Source organism: Antedon bifida, chromosome 1, assembly GCF_963402885.1.
Source record: "Antedon bifida chromosome 1, ecAntBifi1.1, whole genome shotgun sequence".
NCBI classification, from domain to species: domain Eukaryota; kingdom Metazoa; phylum Echinodermata; class Crinoidea; order Comatulida; family Antedonidae; genus Antedon; species Antedon bifida.
This window is the reverse complement of record NC_136226.1, coordinates 16,668,262-16,686,525: the sequence shown is the minus strand read 5'-3', so window position 1 is coordinate 16,686,525 and position 18,264 is coordinate 16,668,262. Positions and strand designations below refer to the sequence as shown.

At 31.8% G+C, this 18,264-nt stretch overlaps 2 protein-coding genes and 1 long non-coding RNA gene across 9 annotated transcripts in view; 1 reads left to right on the top strand and 2 right to left on the bottom strand.

Annotated features, from left to right (window-relative positions):
- Nucleotides 1-7,779, bottom strand: part of LOC144844817 (epsilon-sarcoglycan-like) — a 37,914-nt gene extending 30,135 nt beyond the window's left edge. For 2 of the 6 annotated variants that reach the window (XM_078701909.1, XM_078701945.1), the window contains exons 1-4: nt 7,736-7,757; nt 6,443-6,601; nt 5,713-5,843; nt 164-312 (exon numbers count right to left, since the gene is read on the bottom strand). In XM_078701909.1, the coding sequence (XP_078558035.1) occupies nt 164-312; nt 5,713-5,833 (270 nt within the window). In that variant the 5' untranslated portion in view covers nt 5,834-5,843; nt 6,443-6,601; nt 7,736-7,757. The other 4 variants (XM_078701915.1, XM_078701937.1, XM_078701920.1 and 1 more) reach the window with 4 other exon arrangements.
- Nucleotides 7,780-8,083: 304 nt separating this feature from the next.
- The window catches only part of LOC144844428 (uncharacterized), a 162,197-nt gene continuing 152,016 nt past the window's right edge, over nt 8,084-18,264 (top strand). For both annotated transcript variants that reach the window (XM_078701343.1, XM_078701335.1), the window contains exon 1: nt 8,084-8,240. The gene's annotated coding sequence lies outside the window, so the exon portion shown is untranslated. The remainder of the gene's footprint in view (nt 8,241-18,264) is intronic.
- Nucleotides 14,880-16,758, bottom strand: LOC144845248 (uncharacterized). The gene is made up of 2 exons (XR_013612519.1): nt 16,599-16,758; nt 14,880-15,271 (listed from the first exon to the last, which is right to left on the bottom strand). It is a non-coding gene; the product is annotated as an uncharacterized LOC144845248 (long non-coding RNA).

Here is an 18,264-nt window from a genome sequence, read left to right as displayed (position 1 = left end):
GAAACCTAGATTTTCGCAGAAACATTGATTAATACATATACTAGATATTTAGGAGCAAAACTGAAAAAGATATGTTTAAATAAACAAATATGAACTAAAACTATATACAACCGTTTTTGGGTATTAATCAGCAGAAAAACACACCAGGTCTAACACTAAGTACCTCTATGTTGGTGATTCCTACATCACCCAATTGTGGTGTACCATACAAATAGCCATCGAACTGTGTGTCCTCTTGATAATATTTCAGCCAGCTAGGTAGTCCTGCTTTGCCATCCAGGGCAGGCCGGAATGTGATAGGATTTGAACTTTCTGCGAATGGAGGAAATAAGTCAAATTAATTTAATAACGCAAAAGGTTAATAAACTTAAGCGATGATTTGTAAAAAATAAACTAGTGACACAAAGACATGGTACATTTTTTCCAGAGGATACATTTAAAAGCCAGCGATTTACGTTTGTTTTCCAGTTAACCTTCAAAAGTAAAAATAAAACTGTTTATAAATAAAATAAGATCTTTTCTTATAGATAAGAAATCTCTTATATTCTTAATCAACAGATCTCGTAACAGAACATAAATTGTAGTTTAGAAATTCATATCAAGATAATTTAATTATGCATTTTAGAAAATATTCATAATTGTTTCCTCTTTAAATTCCTTTAAATTTGAAATTTGTTCAATATGTTATAGATCGATTGATTCAGTATTATAGTCAGAAATAAATCTATGAAATGTGTTAAGAGAATTTAAACTTTCAACTTGGAAAATGGTTAATTCATATAAAAACATGGATTAGTTGAAATCCTTATCAAGGAATACTCATCAAAAGATTAAATGTCAGGATAAAGTTAATCTTTTTAAAAATACACAATTCCCTCAGCATTTCCCTGTTGAACTTTCTTTCTAATACAAGTTTGATGATATTATATTAACAAATTTAGTGTTCTTGCCACTTGATTTCGTATCATTTTCGCCTCGTATTTTCAACAATTTTTTCCTCCCTCCAATTAAGGACTCCCTTCTATTAAAGACTGCTGTAGATGACCGCAGCCAGATGATTGCCTATCTTTTATTATAATATTATCTGCTTCACTTAAACACTCCCTATAATTAGAGACCAAAAACCACAGTTCGGGTGGACCCAACTGAAAATTTTCCTTCAAATTGATTTACTTTACCATTATCCTCCAGGGAGCAAGATAACCATATAGGGTAATTTAAAGATCCATTTTAGTGCCATTCTGTAGTTAGATGGATTCTAATTACAGACCAAAGCTACCAAAGGCCACTAAAATCTTTTTAGTACAAAAGTGGTCTTTTATTGGAGGAAGATAACTGATCATCTTTTTGTAAACATTTTGAATTTGCTGTACATTGTGAACGGAAACCCACACGATTGCACCATCTTTGCTTTGCTCCATGGCCAAAATCTGAGTGCCAAATGTTTGCATGGGGTACCCCTTGACATTTGATTCAGGATAGAAGCGGCAAACTAATTGAAGTTTACTCTAGAATAGTAGGTGTTTTATAAAATAAATAATGAATGTTTGTATATATATATATATATATGTCATATTTTCACTCATTGAAAGTCTGTTAATCCTAAATTTATTGAAATTAAATAAATTCATCTCTTTCCATCCAAAGATATTTTTTTGAATTAATTTTATATTACGTTTCGTTTTGTGTGTTGTCAACACACTTTATCAAAGGTTATGTCAGTGATGGTATTGTTGACAACAGCCTTGGTGAAGTCACCTGATGTTCTGTGACTTGCATCCTATATATATTATTTATATATACTATTAAATTACTTACATTGCTAATAAATACAACAGAATATGTAAACATGCATGGTGTTCTCACATAAAAACTAAATGTGAAACTTCATTTACTTCTGATATCAGTGGTGGTTTCTCATCTATCTATTTAATGGGGCAGAACAAGCATTATTTGTTTAATATCAAACACCTACTATTTTAAAAATAAATTTTTTTATTTAATTAATCAGCAGCTTTCATCTTTAATCAATGTCAAAATCAAAGTCATTCAAAGTCAACTCTTAGATCTTGGATACATGCAACGTAGATATAGATGGTGCACAAGTGACCAGCTTGCGATTTTCACAAAAATTTCAAAATGTAAATTGAAAAAAAAAAACTAAAAAAGACCACGTTGTAGCTTATTTTTTACTCAAAATAAAACCACATCAGTGATTGCTTGTGTAATGACATCATTATTATCCATCCAACAATTGTATTGCAGCTAAAAATTACTCCAAAAAACTGATGTTTTTTTTTAAATCAGAAAAATGTCAGTAGTGCCAATTCTAATGCCAGAGAAAAAAGAATGATTTAAAAAAACATTTTTTCTTACCAGCAGAAACATAGACCTTATATGTGCAACAATAGAGCTTTTTCCATACAGAATTAATACTGACCAGCCAGTGACCAGCATGTGATATGGTATACAAATAATGAATGTTTATGAGTGTAATGGTACAAATAATGGCATGAGGTGAATGATGAAAGGTTATATATCAACAAGGCAACACCGAGTTGATATTTAACCTTTCATCATTCACCAAATGCCATTATTTGTACCATTACACAAATATACACATTCATTATTTGTTTTATATAACCTCTTTAAATAGATTCCTGTCTTTTGAATCAAATAAGGTAGCCCTAGCCAAGGCCTACATTTCATTCACATTGATTAAAACAGTAACTTTTGGTTTTGAATAATATTATATTAAATGTTATATTTATATGGATTTTAAAAACACTACATACTTTAGTGTTAATTATGTCAACAAACGACCAAACAATCCTAGACCTAGCAAGGCTAAAACGCCTAGGCTAGGCCTAGCCTAATACTAACAGGCCTAGGCTAGACCTAGTACTAGCTTGGCTGAAAAGCAAAACTTCGACAGACAATTGGAACTTATCTAGGCTAATTATGGTTTTTCCAACGATTCCACGTCTTGTAGTTATTAATTAATAATTAATTAATTAATCAAAATCCTAAAAACGATCTAAAGCTAATTTAAATGCATTTTTGAATGAAATTAGTACATATATATATCTCCAAAATCTGCTGCTCTTGCATATCTCGCTGTGGTGTTTACAAACAGAGGCAAGACAACAGGTGGCGCTGTTGTATTTCACAGTAATTTGTACACTAGATTTTTTTTCCATCCATGAAATGTTTTTTTTTTCATACACAAAAATGTTTAAAAGGTTTTTAAAAGTACGTACTATTGCACGCCATGTGACCTCCAAACGTCCAATCAAATGACAGGAATTTATTTAGGTGTTATATAATATTTACTGATTTACTTTCTATGGCGGCATTACTACCATGCTACAATTAACTATGATACATTGCACAGCTGAAAGTTGATGACAATTAAAGTAATAAAATTAACTATGCATTTATTCTTCGGTTCCTGCATCAAAATGCAAACATCCTGCCTAAGGTGTTATCTATTTATAAAATATACTTCATCATTAGACATTAGACCAAGGTCTATATGTAAGGGTTAAGTATAAATGCGTTATCATTCTTATTAAAAACAAATTAGTGAGAAAGATCGTGTTGATAGGCTTGAATGTTAAAATAGTGGGTGAACTGCACTGTCTCTTCTGAATGGACATCTACATAAAGGATGTGTGTGAGGGCAGAAATATTAGGCCCTGTTATCCATGGGAAGAGAAGGAATTAATGTATACACACAATATACTTAGTAGTAACATTTTCATGACATAACTAAACCAGTGGCGTATATTTTAGTGTATGTACATTATAAAAAAAATGTTTGTAAGGTACTTTTAGGAATCACACACAGAAAACCTGATCACATGATCTATTAATCAATGAAAAACTGACTGAACAAGACTGACAGTGACAGCACCATGGATTGAACAAAGCCCATTCAAATACACATCAAATTCCTATTACCTGCTGCACATTTAGCAAACCAACAGAATCATTCACTAATCATAGGAAATGAGATTACTGAATAATAATTGTAAACACATAAAACTCACTGAAAGATAAGTTATCAAGAACTAAAAGAACTATTAACTACAGTATTCATTCATATACGATTTAATTTTACTTTCATATCATTATTTATCAATAATTTACAATAGTTGGAAACTAATAATTGAAAGTATAATTGCATAGTATATTGCATTCGCAACTGCTTTTATCTACTAGATAAACGTATATTTTTATGTCAGGTCAAAATAAATATTACTGTACCACAAAAACATAGCTTGTAACACACACATCAATTTCTATTCAATTATGTTTAAACATTTTTATTTCATCTTTTTTTGTAAGGTAAAAAAAAAAGATTTCAAATTATAAGCCTGACCACATGAATGTGACAAACATAAAAAAACAGATAGAACAAAGTTGGCCTTGTCAATCAAAAGGTGTATGTATGGGTATGTTACAGTTTTGTAGATTAATTTAATACATTTCGAAATTGGCAAAGGAATTTTATTTTCTTGATAAAATTTTTACATTTTGCAAAGACCAAGCTGGTTTTAGAAAAAGAGCATAGTTGCACATGCAACTGTCAACACGATTTAGGGTTGGATTGGATTGGAGGAGTTTCGAGCTTGGATGTGATTAAAATTGTCTATAGTCTCTATATTTGCACCATACACATTAGGCCTACGTTTTGCCATACAAAAATGACTGTTCTTCTACAGTATCCTGTGTTTTATAAACCACACACCTTTCTGTTTATAAATTGTTATTAAATACAACACAGTTTGCTGGTGAACATTAAATGATGAAGTTGGATTAGATGAGTTTTGAGCTCAAATTTGATAATTTTGCATTAATAGTATTTCTAATATTACAATCGTTATTTACTGCTTCCCACAAAAAGAATGACTACTACTCTGTAGGAATTGTTTATCTAAGTCTACAGATATGAGATGTCTATGGCTTTGACAAAATTTACTGGATTGTCAAAGGAAATGCATAGCATGTTTCAGGATTTTGTGGGCAAATAAAATTACTTAAAAGTCACAAACCAGTGATTATAATTAATAATATTTAATCTTATGTGCATATATGCAAATCTGTAAAATTATTGTAAAACTATTAATACATAAGACTGATTTCACAAATGGTTCTTTTTAAAAAAAACTGACACGGACATTTAAAAAGCTAAAAAGAACGAAATGTAATGGGAATGTTTAGTCGACGAATAAAATTACTTAAGTCACAAAACGGTCATTATAATCAATAATGTTTAATCCTATGTGCATATATGGAAATCTGAAAAATTATTGTACAACTATTAATAACAAATACCTGTACTGATTTCACAAATGTTTCTTTTTTTTTTTTACGTTGTATACACAAATTTAGTGAGAGTGTGTGGCGCAGTGGGTTGGACGTTTGTTGTAACAAACACTATCTCCTCCTAAACTGCACAACCAATACTCATTCCATTCAAGAGGGGGAACCTTTAATTTTCCTTTTGGCTATGTTTTTGAAGGCATTTTTTTGGGTGAAAAATATGTTTTTTAGACCAATTCAAAATCAGAGGTCATAGATAATTGACATTGAACAGGTAACTAGAAATGTAGGACAAGATCTGTCTCTATTAGTAAAGTTTCATTTCTACCCTTTCTGCAAAGCCTTTTTTACACAATGTTTTGAAAACTGTGTAGTATGACTTACCAAGATTATCAAAAGCAAACTTTCTTCTGTCAATCACATAGTGAAAACTGTTTCCCACGATTGCACTTTCTTTAGCAACGACGAACAATGCTGATATCAACAATATAAAGACGGATTCCATTATTGCGATGCTATAATGACAAAAGAAAAAATGTATAAATTATTATTATCATATAAATTAGTCTGAAAATTATAGTAATAGTTGACTTTCCCCAAATCTGTAGGCGTTTTGATCTAAACCTTTTTGCTTTTTGGCAGCTCTAAGCTGATTCTATTGGCAGAGTTTTTTTCAGATTTGATTTGAATTTAAAAACAAGAAAATCATTATAAAAAATATAAGTGATAACATTAACTACTGACATTAAGAATAAATACAAAGAAGGATATCCAGGATAGGCCTAGCTCAAAAAGCTTATTTCCATTTTTTTTTCAAATTATAAATATTAGAATTGTGTGCACTTTTGGAGAGGGTATACTGGTCCTCTGATGTGGACAGATGAGAACACATGTTGATATTCATGAAGTGCAAAAAATATATGATTCACAGTGTACTTTTGTTTACACAAGTCATTAGACTTTATTTTACACCATCCCAACAGCAAGATATTTGATTAAAAAAACATATGCTTTCTAAACGAAGTCTCTCCGTCTCATATTAGGATTTGAACCAAGGACCATGGGTAAGCAAGAATGTCAATCCACCAATCCACATAGTGTCTTGATTTATTACAGTATTTCTTGGCTTTGACTTGAGTTGAAAATGAATGTTTCTAGAAATTCTTGCAGAAACCTTCTCACAGTTCCTTCTCAGTCGTTTCAGATGCAGAAATATTTTTTCTGTCAACGATAATACTACTATGTATTACATTTTACTTAGTATTTCTCTAACCTGTAAACAAGTATAATGAATGAAACTTTAGAAAAAAATGTATGACAGATGATAATAATTTGCATTTTTACAAGAGTATAAAACTTTAGAAAAAAATGTATGACAGATAATATAAAATATTTGCATTTTTACAAGAGTATAGGAGGCCTAGGCTAGGCCTACAACCATAAGAGCTACAAATAAATAAAAATGCAATAATAATATAATATGTCAAGGGAAGGGAGTGGGTAGTGGGCTTTAAAGCCCCCTTCCCTATGTTTTTTAGATCTAATTTAAGATCACAAACTATATTTAATGTAAAAATAATACTATATGGTCCTATTGCGATAACTTTTTTCGTCTTTAAACGGTTAAAAATGTGAAAAATAAGTCGGTTCTAATAATTATAGCGGCCCGCTATAAATCCCAAAATGCATTGCGCACGGATTGATATTTTTGTTTTTCACCTGTAATTCGCCCACTTTTCGATCGATCGTGAGGCCAAAACAAATGGAAGACTCCTAACTTTTCAGCCGGGTTTTCCCCAATTTGTATCAACGGAGTCTGGCAAAAATAGAAAGACAATTAATGCAGCAACTATACAACGTCAGGCTTGGTATATAGCTAGCGTACGATGTTCGTACGTTACCGATGTTTACCAGCTAGGCCTACAAAACTAAGCCTAGCTAGGCTAGGCCTAAGACCGTCCACGAGAGGTCGATCGCCGCGAGCTACTTAGGTAGTGCATTGTTTCTCACTTTTTATCATAATTTACCATAAAACGTACATTTAAGACAAGGAATGACATGGTTTAATGTTTTTAAAGTGATATATATGTATTATTTTCCAAAAAACGTCCAAAATTGCAGGGAAGGGGTCTTTAAAGTAATAAATAAACCAATTGTCGATAGGATCAAGACATGGAGTAGCCCTATCATCGCACCCTAGATAGGCATGGGCTAGCCAACTACTAACTAATAGACAGGGCTGAATATGTCATATGACGTCCGTCGTGCTCGCGATCGTAGTAAAAGTAACCTGTTGTGAAGGGCTAGGAGGATAGGCCTACCTAGAAACAGTCATTTTATAATTCTACAAACTACAAATAACATTTATCTTTTTCAGAATGAATTTATGTTATTAACTTATCAAAACCTGAGAACCATTAACAATTAGGTGTGTACTTTTAAAAACAAAAACAAAATGTAAACAATGAAACCGCCTACTCCTCCAAAAACGGGTCAATCGAGGTCAAATAAAACAACAGACCCATCCATTTTCAGTTGAGGATGTGGTTTTGTTAATATATAACATACATTTTTATACAAAATGTCTATATATATAACCACGACCATAAATTTCTAAATTTTGTTTGTGTTAATATTAAAATGCACATACTGCAATAATAGTTTTTTAACTAAGTAATATTAAAATAATGTGGGTAATGTGCTTACCTATATTCTAAAAGTGAATGCTCCCACTTCGCCATTGCTGTCAAAATGGTGGACGTCGAGTGAGGAAGTAGCGAGTAACACCTTGTTACCCATTAATTTTCGTTTAAGTACTCTACTTTATTGAATTTTCTGAAATAAATTTAAAGGAATTAACTAAACTTCGATATATGATTGCTCTGGTAATATTGTGTTGAATTAATTATAAGGTAAGTGTTTGTTGATGAATTAATTAAGAGTTTACTCAAGAGGCGGTAACGTTTGCATGCATAAAAATGCGCAGAGGAGGAGACGTACATAAAGTTGGGCAGGCACTGTGTACTGAGGAGTCACTGCTGCTGACTGAATGGTTGGTGGAGGTGGCCTACCAAACATAATGATAATAACCAAAAGGTCGGTTTGAAAGATGAAAACATCAGTAAATCGTGGTCGATAATTTAGTCTTTTTAAACGAGATGCTTTTTATTTAAAGTGCCAAAAATGTAGATTTTGGTATATTTTTTTACTTTTTAACTTGTTTTCTGCGTTTAAACGTAAAAAATACACCTGGTAATCTGGTATACAACCGATAGAATGGGCCTGGCTTATGTTACCTAACCTATCGGAGGTAAAGTTATATCAGATTGTATCTCTGAAAGAAACCATTGATGCGACAGTGGTATTATTAGTAAGGGTTTACTGTACGTCAGAGTAGGCCTATATCAGGGTTAACGACGCAGAGTGGTAAGGCCGCTGGAAATACATTACATGGTTCTCGTCAGCACTTATCAAAAAATTGGTGAGGGATTTTTGTCAACGTTCATCTTTCATCACAGTATTTTAATAATAATAATGAAATAAACCTTGAATGCAATAATGCCGTAGGGATAACGATGTAAAATTAAAAGTTAACATTTTTCAAACAAATTATACTTTGCCTGTTACTGTTAGTATTTTGTATCAATATTATAATAAAGAAAGAATTATGAAAATATGACTTGTAGTTTTCGAAATATAGGGTTTAAAACATCGTCGAAAATGATCGTTTTTAGCCACGAACGATGTAAACAAATTGCGCCCTCAGCCGACAATTGTATGAACTTGTCATTTTTCGTAAATATAATTAAATAAAATCACGGTTTTAAGTAATATAATTTTTATATCAACATTGTAAAATTCAATAAAATATGATATTACTTATTTATTATTTAAATAAAAGTGTTAATTTAACCTCATTCGAAGAATGTCAATGCATTATTTTCACGTGTAATTGGACAGGCCTTAGACCATGTGACTTCACGGCACTCGCGAGAAAATTATTCCGCTGTGTGTTGATTCGCGTCAACCAATCAAAGGGCGAGAATCCAAAATCGTTCAACCGTGAGACCTGCAGAGCGGTCGAATCCAGAGGTTTGATTGGCTTGCAATGACATCATACCAAAAAATGGCATTTTTGTAGTTGAGCCCCTCGGAATTTTCCAAAAATTATTTTAAAAATGGACAAAACGGATATTTTTCATGGTATATGGGTTGTTACTATGAAATATTCGAATCATAAAGGCCTCATAGCGGGATAAAACTGTTTTTTTAGCACTTAAAATTAATATTTTTCTTAGTAACAAGCACAAAATACGGATTGATGGCGGTCCGCGATAATTAATATACACACTTTATGTTGCGAAATCGTGCGATCACATACACAATGGTTTGAGCGTTCACGATCGACGGGAGGTGAGTCAGATTTTCATGAAAATATAACAAAATTTGTACTTTTCCCATATTTACCCCTGTTTTTTCTTAACAAATACACAAAGATGAAAGATGAACATTTTGGGTGCGGGGCCTAAAATCGCGAGCGGGCGCTGACGAGAACCATGTAATGTATTTCCAACGGCCTAAGCCTATTTTAAGTGAGTTTAAACTGATCACATGGTACACTTCCCGCAGATGTAACTAGGATACGATTCGGAACAAATTATTAAATTAAAACCATCTTAAATCAACCCAAAAAATGATACATCTTCAACATGTCATTTATTTTGCTTAAATTTGGTACACTAACTGACAAATCCTAGATTTTCATGTTTTTTAGCAAAAGGTCATGACCTCAAATATTTCAATTCATATTTTTATTATTAATTTTAGCATTAAAGATGTATTGTCCCCCTGAAAAATAATTAAAACAATTTTTTTTTTTGAATATGCCACATAATAGTTATTGGCTTCGACCAAAAATTGGATCGAAAAAAAATTTATTTACCTGAAAAAAATGGAATTTAAAGCAAAAAATGGTCAAATTGGCTGCCAGCCAATGTATTTTTGGTTGAATTTAACCATTTATCATGTTATTTTATAGTGAAAACATTTTTTTCCGATTTTTTTTCTACGGAAGTAATTCACTTTATTAAAACTACAAAATAACCTATTCAAAGTCTGATTTAATTAATCTTCATTTTTCATGTTTTTGGGGGACAATACATCTTTAAATATGAAATCAAAAGGGGAATCGTACAGTATCTTGGTTGATACAACATTAACATATGTAACAAACTTTTTGACCTTTAATTTAACCCATTTTTACTGAAAATATAATTTGCCATGTAAAGATATAAATTGGAGATTGTTTTTTCCATATTTAAAAAAAAATGCTTTTCAAACTTACAAGTCTAACATACAGTATTGTTTACAAAATGTGAACAAGCAAGTCAATTAATTTACTTGTTTACTGATATATACAGTACTTACTGTATTACAAGAGTTGTGTAACTAAACAAATTACACACAGCTAGGATTAAACTGTGATCTGGCAATTGTCAAAACCAAGTACATTTGTAGTACCAACCAGTAATCATGTAGTGAGGCTTATTAACCAAGGTTAGGTCATATACCACCATGCCATCATGTTTAGTTAGTATTTAATGTGACAGGTACAGTACTGTAGATGTTTAGACTTTCTAAAATGTTCAGATATGCACTTTGGTTGGCTGTACATAAAATAATATAATAATAATAATAATAATAATAATAATAATAATAATAATAATAATAATAATAATAATAATAATAATAATAATAATAATAATAATAATAATAATAATAATAATAATAATAATAATAATAATAATAATAATAATAATAATAATAATAATAATAATAATAATAATAATAATAATAATAATAATAATAATAATAATAAGGTTTCCTTAAAAATCACAGATTAAAATGGTCTTAGTGTTAAATTATTAATTGTTTTTCTTAATGTCTTTAAAATATTTAAAAACCTACAGTATCTATACAGTATTATTAAGTTCAACTATGTTAGTTAGTGTTAAATCATTTTTAAAAGATTAGTGATACTAAGTACATACTACACTCCATGATTGCAGTGAAACTTTAGTCTAGGTGGTGAAATGGATGTCCCTACCCCTCTTTTTAATAAAGAATGCATTAAAGATAATATACCCTGTACTGAAGACTAATTGTATGAATAAAATGAATTGTCATTTCCAGTACAGTAGACCTGTGCCATCCATATCCCAATACAGTTTACTATGCAAAATATTGTTTAAGAAATAGGATTTTGTTTATCCAGTCTCGTAAACTCCTGATTCCTGGTACAGTATATTATGGCAGGGATTAATTTTGTTCAACTATTTTGAATAGCAATCATTGCTCTAATCAAACTGAATATTGATTAGCAAAACCATATTTTTGTGTAGCACAGTAACAGTCTGTGTTCAGGCTTGTGATCCAAGTTTTTTAGCCTAGCCTACTACAGTAGGACTAGCTAGGCTATTATTCCCTGTTATGGTAAATTCCATTGTAATGTACTGTATGTTAGGATTTTTGTTGAGAATTGTGTGTACCTTCCTCAGGGCATTTATTCGAATATACGGTATATCGATTTGTCTATAGTCCGGGATCATCCCAAATGTCCCCATGTTTTTCAATGTACAGTAGGCCTACAGTATGTTAAACAGTATACTCAGCTTATTGTAAAATTTCTCTAATTCTGATGTTAAAATTATGTGTTAATGAAAAAGTAATTTTTTAGTTTCTGTTCACTCGCATTGTATAAAGCTCTTTAACTTTAGATGATAATGTATATTTAGAGACTACTTTAAACATAAAATTGAAATGTTTTTTTAAATATTGGATGATGATTCATGCTGTATTCCAGGTCTCAAAGGTATGGAAACGGAGTAATTACTAATAACATGCTAATGTTTTGTGAGAAGAACTACTGATGTATAAATATAACAGCGTAGAATGATTATCATTTTGTGAACAGTACTCATGGTTTTTTTTAATATTTTTATTAGTCCATTGGAAGACTTGTGCCAATTGTGCTGGTGAACCTTGTTCTACAAAAGTCTAATACTAACATGTCTAATGATACTATAATATAAAACTCCAAACAACAAAAGTCAAGCCATGACTCAACGTTTCGATCTTTATTTGCGAAACGTTGAATAAAATATTACTATGTTAGATCAGTCCCTCTTCGTTGGGTGGGTATGAGAACTCGGTGATATATAAATTAAAATAATTGATGATGTGTACAGTAGTTATCATTTTTGCAATTAAATTTGCATGGTACTGTATTAATACTGTATATATATAATCTGCACATAATCAATTATTTTTTAAGAGTTAATTTAAATACAATTCTGTATAAATAAATTACTAGAAAACGAATGCATACAGTACATTGATCGTTCAGGTGTGACTAATGTTTGTATGATATCAATCATCTAGCAATTAATACTCTATTTTGATCATTTTGACAATTATTTTCTATTATACAATATTGCTGAAAGCATTACGAGGAGGAATTGATATCAGATTAATATGAATATCTATCTTTTCTACTGTACAGAAAGTATACAGTATCTTCTCATATTCTCTGTACTCAGCTACAGTATCAGTATAAAGATTCAGTTAGGTTCAGTCTTTTTTAAACTCGTAAACAAAATTTGAATTAAAGTGCGAAGCAAATTATCGGGCATCCTGTAGGTATACCATGCTATCACTGTATCAATATTTTAGTCAAAATTAATTAATAAATTGTATATATTTAATACATTGTAATCATTTGATTTTGACTATCCACATGATGAATTACACTTTCAAAGAGTAGCCGAAAATAATGCAAAATTAATGAAGTTGTTAAAACATTTCATTACTTTGTTTATTCTGTTAATTTTCTATTGTTCGTATTCAACTATGCATAAAACAGGAGCTCTGATTGGTCAGTAAATTGATCAATATTATTGTTATTTTTACACAAGGTAGTCAAAAGCTGTATTTTGTTGTCTTTGCCCACAATATGTGTCATCTTTACCACACACATTGTTGAGTTACTTAACCTCACACCTACAGTGTTCACAATAAAATGAAAAGAAATGATCACTATAGCCCAGTTTATACTGATGAATTATGATGTTTTATTTAGGCTACAAACAATGCTAACTACTGTATTAACAACTTTTGTGTAGGCCTACAGTTAGTGTTTTAGCATACATTATAATGCATCTTACAACCCTGCAGTACAGTATGTATGTACCTAATGACTCTGATGTTATTTAATGTTGTAATCAAATGAAAGGCCCAGTTCACACTGATGAATTACAATGGCTTGGCCTAACAACCTTGGTTTACTGTAGGCATGCAGTTAGTATTTTAGAACAGTAACTATATAACGCGTCTTATAACCCTACTGTTAGTTACCCAGCATAATGTTTTATATTTTTGATAATCCTCTAATAATACTGTATTGAAGTTACATTTCTGTACAGTGTGTAAGTACTGTATGTTTAGTTTTCACACTTGTGGTACAGTCCATTTGTATAATGGTGTGTCCACTTAAAGATGTATTGTCCCCCCAAAATATGAAAAATGAAGATCAATAAAATCAAATTTTGAATAGACCATCCCCTGATCGTATGTAAAGCTGAGCTGTTAATTTGTCGGTAAGTAGGCCTAGACGGTTATTTTAAATATAATAATTATATATATAACGCAAACTAGACAGATGTTTGTAATAACAGAAAGGTTAATTAATTAACTTGGCCTGGGATTTTTTCAGGGCTAGGCCTAGAATAATACATGCATAGGCTAGTAGTAGTAGAGCAGGCAGACTGCTGTCTGGGACAATCGAGTCCCTGTAGAAGATGCCCAGCTAGGCCCTATACATTGTACTCTTCATAGACTGGCCTAGGCTAGGCCATCAATCCGATACATAATTTACAGTTAAAGCTTGTTTAACTAGTTTTTATGATAAAAATAAAACAAACATTTTTCAGGGAAAATGGTTACAATAAAAGCCTGAAGTTGAGAACCTTCCAGCAGCACTGTACAAGTAGACAGAGGGGAAAGCCAGCTTAGCCATTTTACAACACAAACAAATGTTCATCACTATGTTACTCTGTAATGTAAGTAAGTCAAATATTTGTTTTCTCTTTATTAAGTTGTAATGTGTTTTACCATAGAAAGTTAGTGTACTTATTTGACTATGTCAAAACAAGCAATTTCACTAGCCCACATTTAGCACTAAATATGCATGATCTATTTTTAAATACCAAATTCCAGGTTTTCGTACTTTGCCGAAATTGAAAACTTTAGATTTTGTGAAACATTTAACTTATTTATACATCATTGTTTTAAAAAATTTATTTAAAGACGTTGAGCTGATGAAGACTGGAACAGAGGTCACATTCCGATTCGTACTTCATAAAGACAACTAATGATAGACTCGGTATTGGAATATGATTGGATATTGCAAGAAAAATATTTGTGATGCTGCATTCGGCCATTATGTTCCTGTCCAGCTTGTAAAATGTTGTATAATTTTTTTTATTATAAAGCAATAATATTTGTACAGTATATTATTTTGTAAACATTCAATAAATAAAAAATACTACTACAACAGTACACAGGATAAATTCTTCAAATTTACTTATACTTCATAATTTTACTGTAAATATTACAGTGCAAAAGGAGTTAATAAAAAATATATATACAGTATATCTTATTGAATTCCTGTATTGTTTTTTGTGTCAATTTGTCTACTAATATCAATATGTTGATTGTGGCAGTAATTACGGCAGCTATATAGTCTTCTAAGATCGCTCATATCTATTACAAAGTGTCATTTTAATAGTAAGAAATGTTTCAATAAATTGTGAATGTTGCCACTGTACGATACATTTTGTGTTTCTCACTACTTCACTTGCTCTTATTGTTCAATCAATGTTAATACCTGGAAAAAAAAAGAAACTTGTGTCAAAATATCTGCATAAAATGGTTAATTGTGCGAATGTTGATTTGAACCTATTGCATTTGATGCTGAAAATATTTTTAAAATACTGTACAGTAAACATCCAAAACAATATTTAGATTTATTTGGTAATTTTCTCTGCAGAATAGATACCGTTTTTTCCGGAGTATAGGTCGAGACTTTGTGAGAAAATTTTAATTGCAAAATCGGGGGGTCGACTTATACTCCGACCATGCGATTTAAAAAAAAAATCAGGCCGAAAAAATATGTTCAAAAGCCGTCAGCTGTCAAAAGGCCCAGCAAGGTCAGTACAGTGGCCTATCATCAATCACTCACAGAAGTTTTCAATTTAATACCTACATTGTACAAAATAATACAACTCCAACAAGTACTGGTCAATAAAATATTAATATATCACAAAGACTCATTTTGATGTTAATCTTACGCTTTTAAGATAATTAAGAATAAATAGTTTTCGTTATGCTTCTTATTCACTCGCGAAAACATCGTAACACACACCACAGACGTCGGAATGTCCATGCAGCATGTTTGTTATTGCGCGATATTTTCATCTATACACATGCGCAGTTTGTTTGATTGTTCGTAATTACAATTACTGCGCATGTCTATTCATAAAATAAATTCTCCTTAGTCGGGCGTGTACATTTACAGATAACGCGATTTACAACTACTCGCCTGTACAATTAATAAGCCTCCTAACGGAAAACTCGTTTTAATTTATTCGAGTGACGCGAAAAACATCGCTGATAGCAAGTAACGCTACATCGCTAGCTGTCATTTATTATAGGCTGGCGAAGACGGCGGCGAAGTCGTTGTGAGTATGTCCGTCCGATATTGATTAGGCCTACACTTAATAATAATATAAACAAACAACCACATTTCATACATTTCTAGCCCTCTTTGAACTTTAAAGTAAGTTGTGTTATTAGCCGATTTTGGGGGTCGACTTATATTCAGGTCAAACCAAAATCAACGATATTCTAGGCCAAAGTTGGGGGTCGACTTATACTCCGGAAAATACGGTAGTTGAAATCTTAAAAAATTAAACCAATTCATCATGATGGAAACAAAAAATTATAAAACAAAAATACGTCCCTCCTGGTGGTGGTCTAGCCCTAGCTAGCAGTGTACTGCCTAGCCTAGGCCTACTCTACTTCTAGAAACAGAAGGAGGCAGGCAGCAGTAAGGCTACTCGAGATTGCCTGCCATGTGGTTGTGCTAGTACTAGTACAGTAGTAGTAGACTAGGCCTAGCTAGGCCATCTCCTGCTAGCGAAACAAAAACTCACCTAAACGAATAAGATTCAACATCAAAGTTACCTACTGCACTTCTAACTAGTATTCTGCTAGCTATAGTTTTCGTGTTTTCTTCAAGATTCATCTCGCGTCACTACTCGACTCTCTCTATGCATTGCTATCGTCGCGTTGTTGGCTGTTTGTTTGTTGAGAGCAGCAGCATCATCCACAAGATGTATCCATACAATATGAATATTTATGAGCTAACTCAGGTCAAGGGTTATATTAAACCAGAACAGGTTTGTCTTCCAGACAAATAGCTTCCAGTTGGTTAATTTTTGCTTTAAATTACGATTTTCTTGAGTAAATAATTTTTTTTTCAATCCAATTTGAGGTCAAAGTGAATAACTTTTATGTGCAATTAAAATGGCCTATTCAACAAAAATATTTAAAAAAAAAATGTTTTCAGGGGGACAATACATCTTTAAAAAAGATACTGTAGGCCTACCTCATCAAATGTGCTTCCTAGTTTGAAATTGATGTAATAATGGTTTAAAAGAAACAACACAATATTTATGATTGATATTAAAATTTAGCACTGTGTACTAGAGTAGCCCAATCTGATTGTTTATGATATCAATTTGATTTTCATTTTGCCCAAAGGTGATTTCTCTTAAATTAAGAGAATTAATTTTTAAGGTGTGTTTTTAATTTCCTTCAAAATTCAATTCACAGTTGAGTGACAGATTCAGGAAAAGGATAGTACACTATAATAATTTAGAAATTACTGAAGCATACTGTACTGACCTGTACCACAAATACCAATGAAAATTGTCAACCATTAGTCATATTTTTAAATGCAAACCACAATATTTAAATTGTAACAAGAAAAATTTCTACAAAAATTTGTTGATGGTTTTAATTATTTATCTTTTTATTGATATTCTATAGTTATTTAATAATTTAAGAAATAATGTTCTGTTATTTTTAACAATCATCAGTAGTAAACATTTTGTGTAAATATAGTCTGAAATGAACATAGTCTGTGACCTAATCCTAAATTAAACTATAGTACTGTGTACTGTACATATTTCGGCCCAGATGGTATTATACCCGGCCTACATTGACAATCAAAACAAAAACATTGTTTTGAATAGGTCTTACACTACAGACTACTGTCTGTATACATCTCATAGACTCTCTCCTCCCAGACATGCTGCATGGGGTTTGCCTATGCTCAGCCTTAGTGAACTACAGTGATACTGATAGTACAAGCCGTGATACAGTTTTCTAATGCTTCCATCCTCTTGAATATAACTGCCTATTACCGTAGTTCCTCGGGTATAATCCCACCTCGGGTATAATCCCACCCCCGACTTTACGATTACCTTCGCACACAAGCATATCCCCGGGCAAAGTCCCAGTGTATAATTTAACATTAGGCCAGGGGTGAGCCTAGGCCTACTGTAGCTAGCTAGGCCGACGTCAATTTCTCACCAAAAAAATAGAGTAATTTCTCTGAATTTGGCTGACTTAAAACTCATCAAACATTGTTAAGTTGAATACAACCTTAAGGCTAGCATGCCCCGATCGTCACGTTCTGCCGTCGTGTACATTCTTTCTTGTTGTTTACACTACTGTGCGCGCATGCTTGATTACCGTAAAAAAAAACCTAGATGGCCTGGCCGTCTAATTGCTAGGCCTACATCCGGAATATAG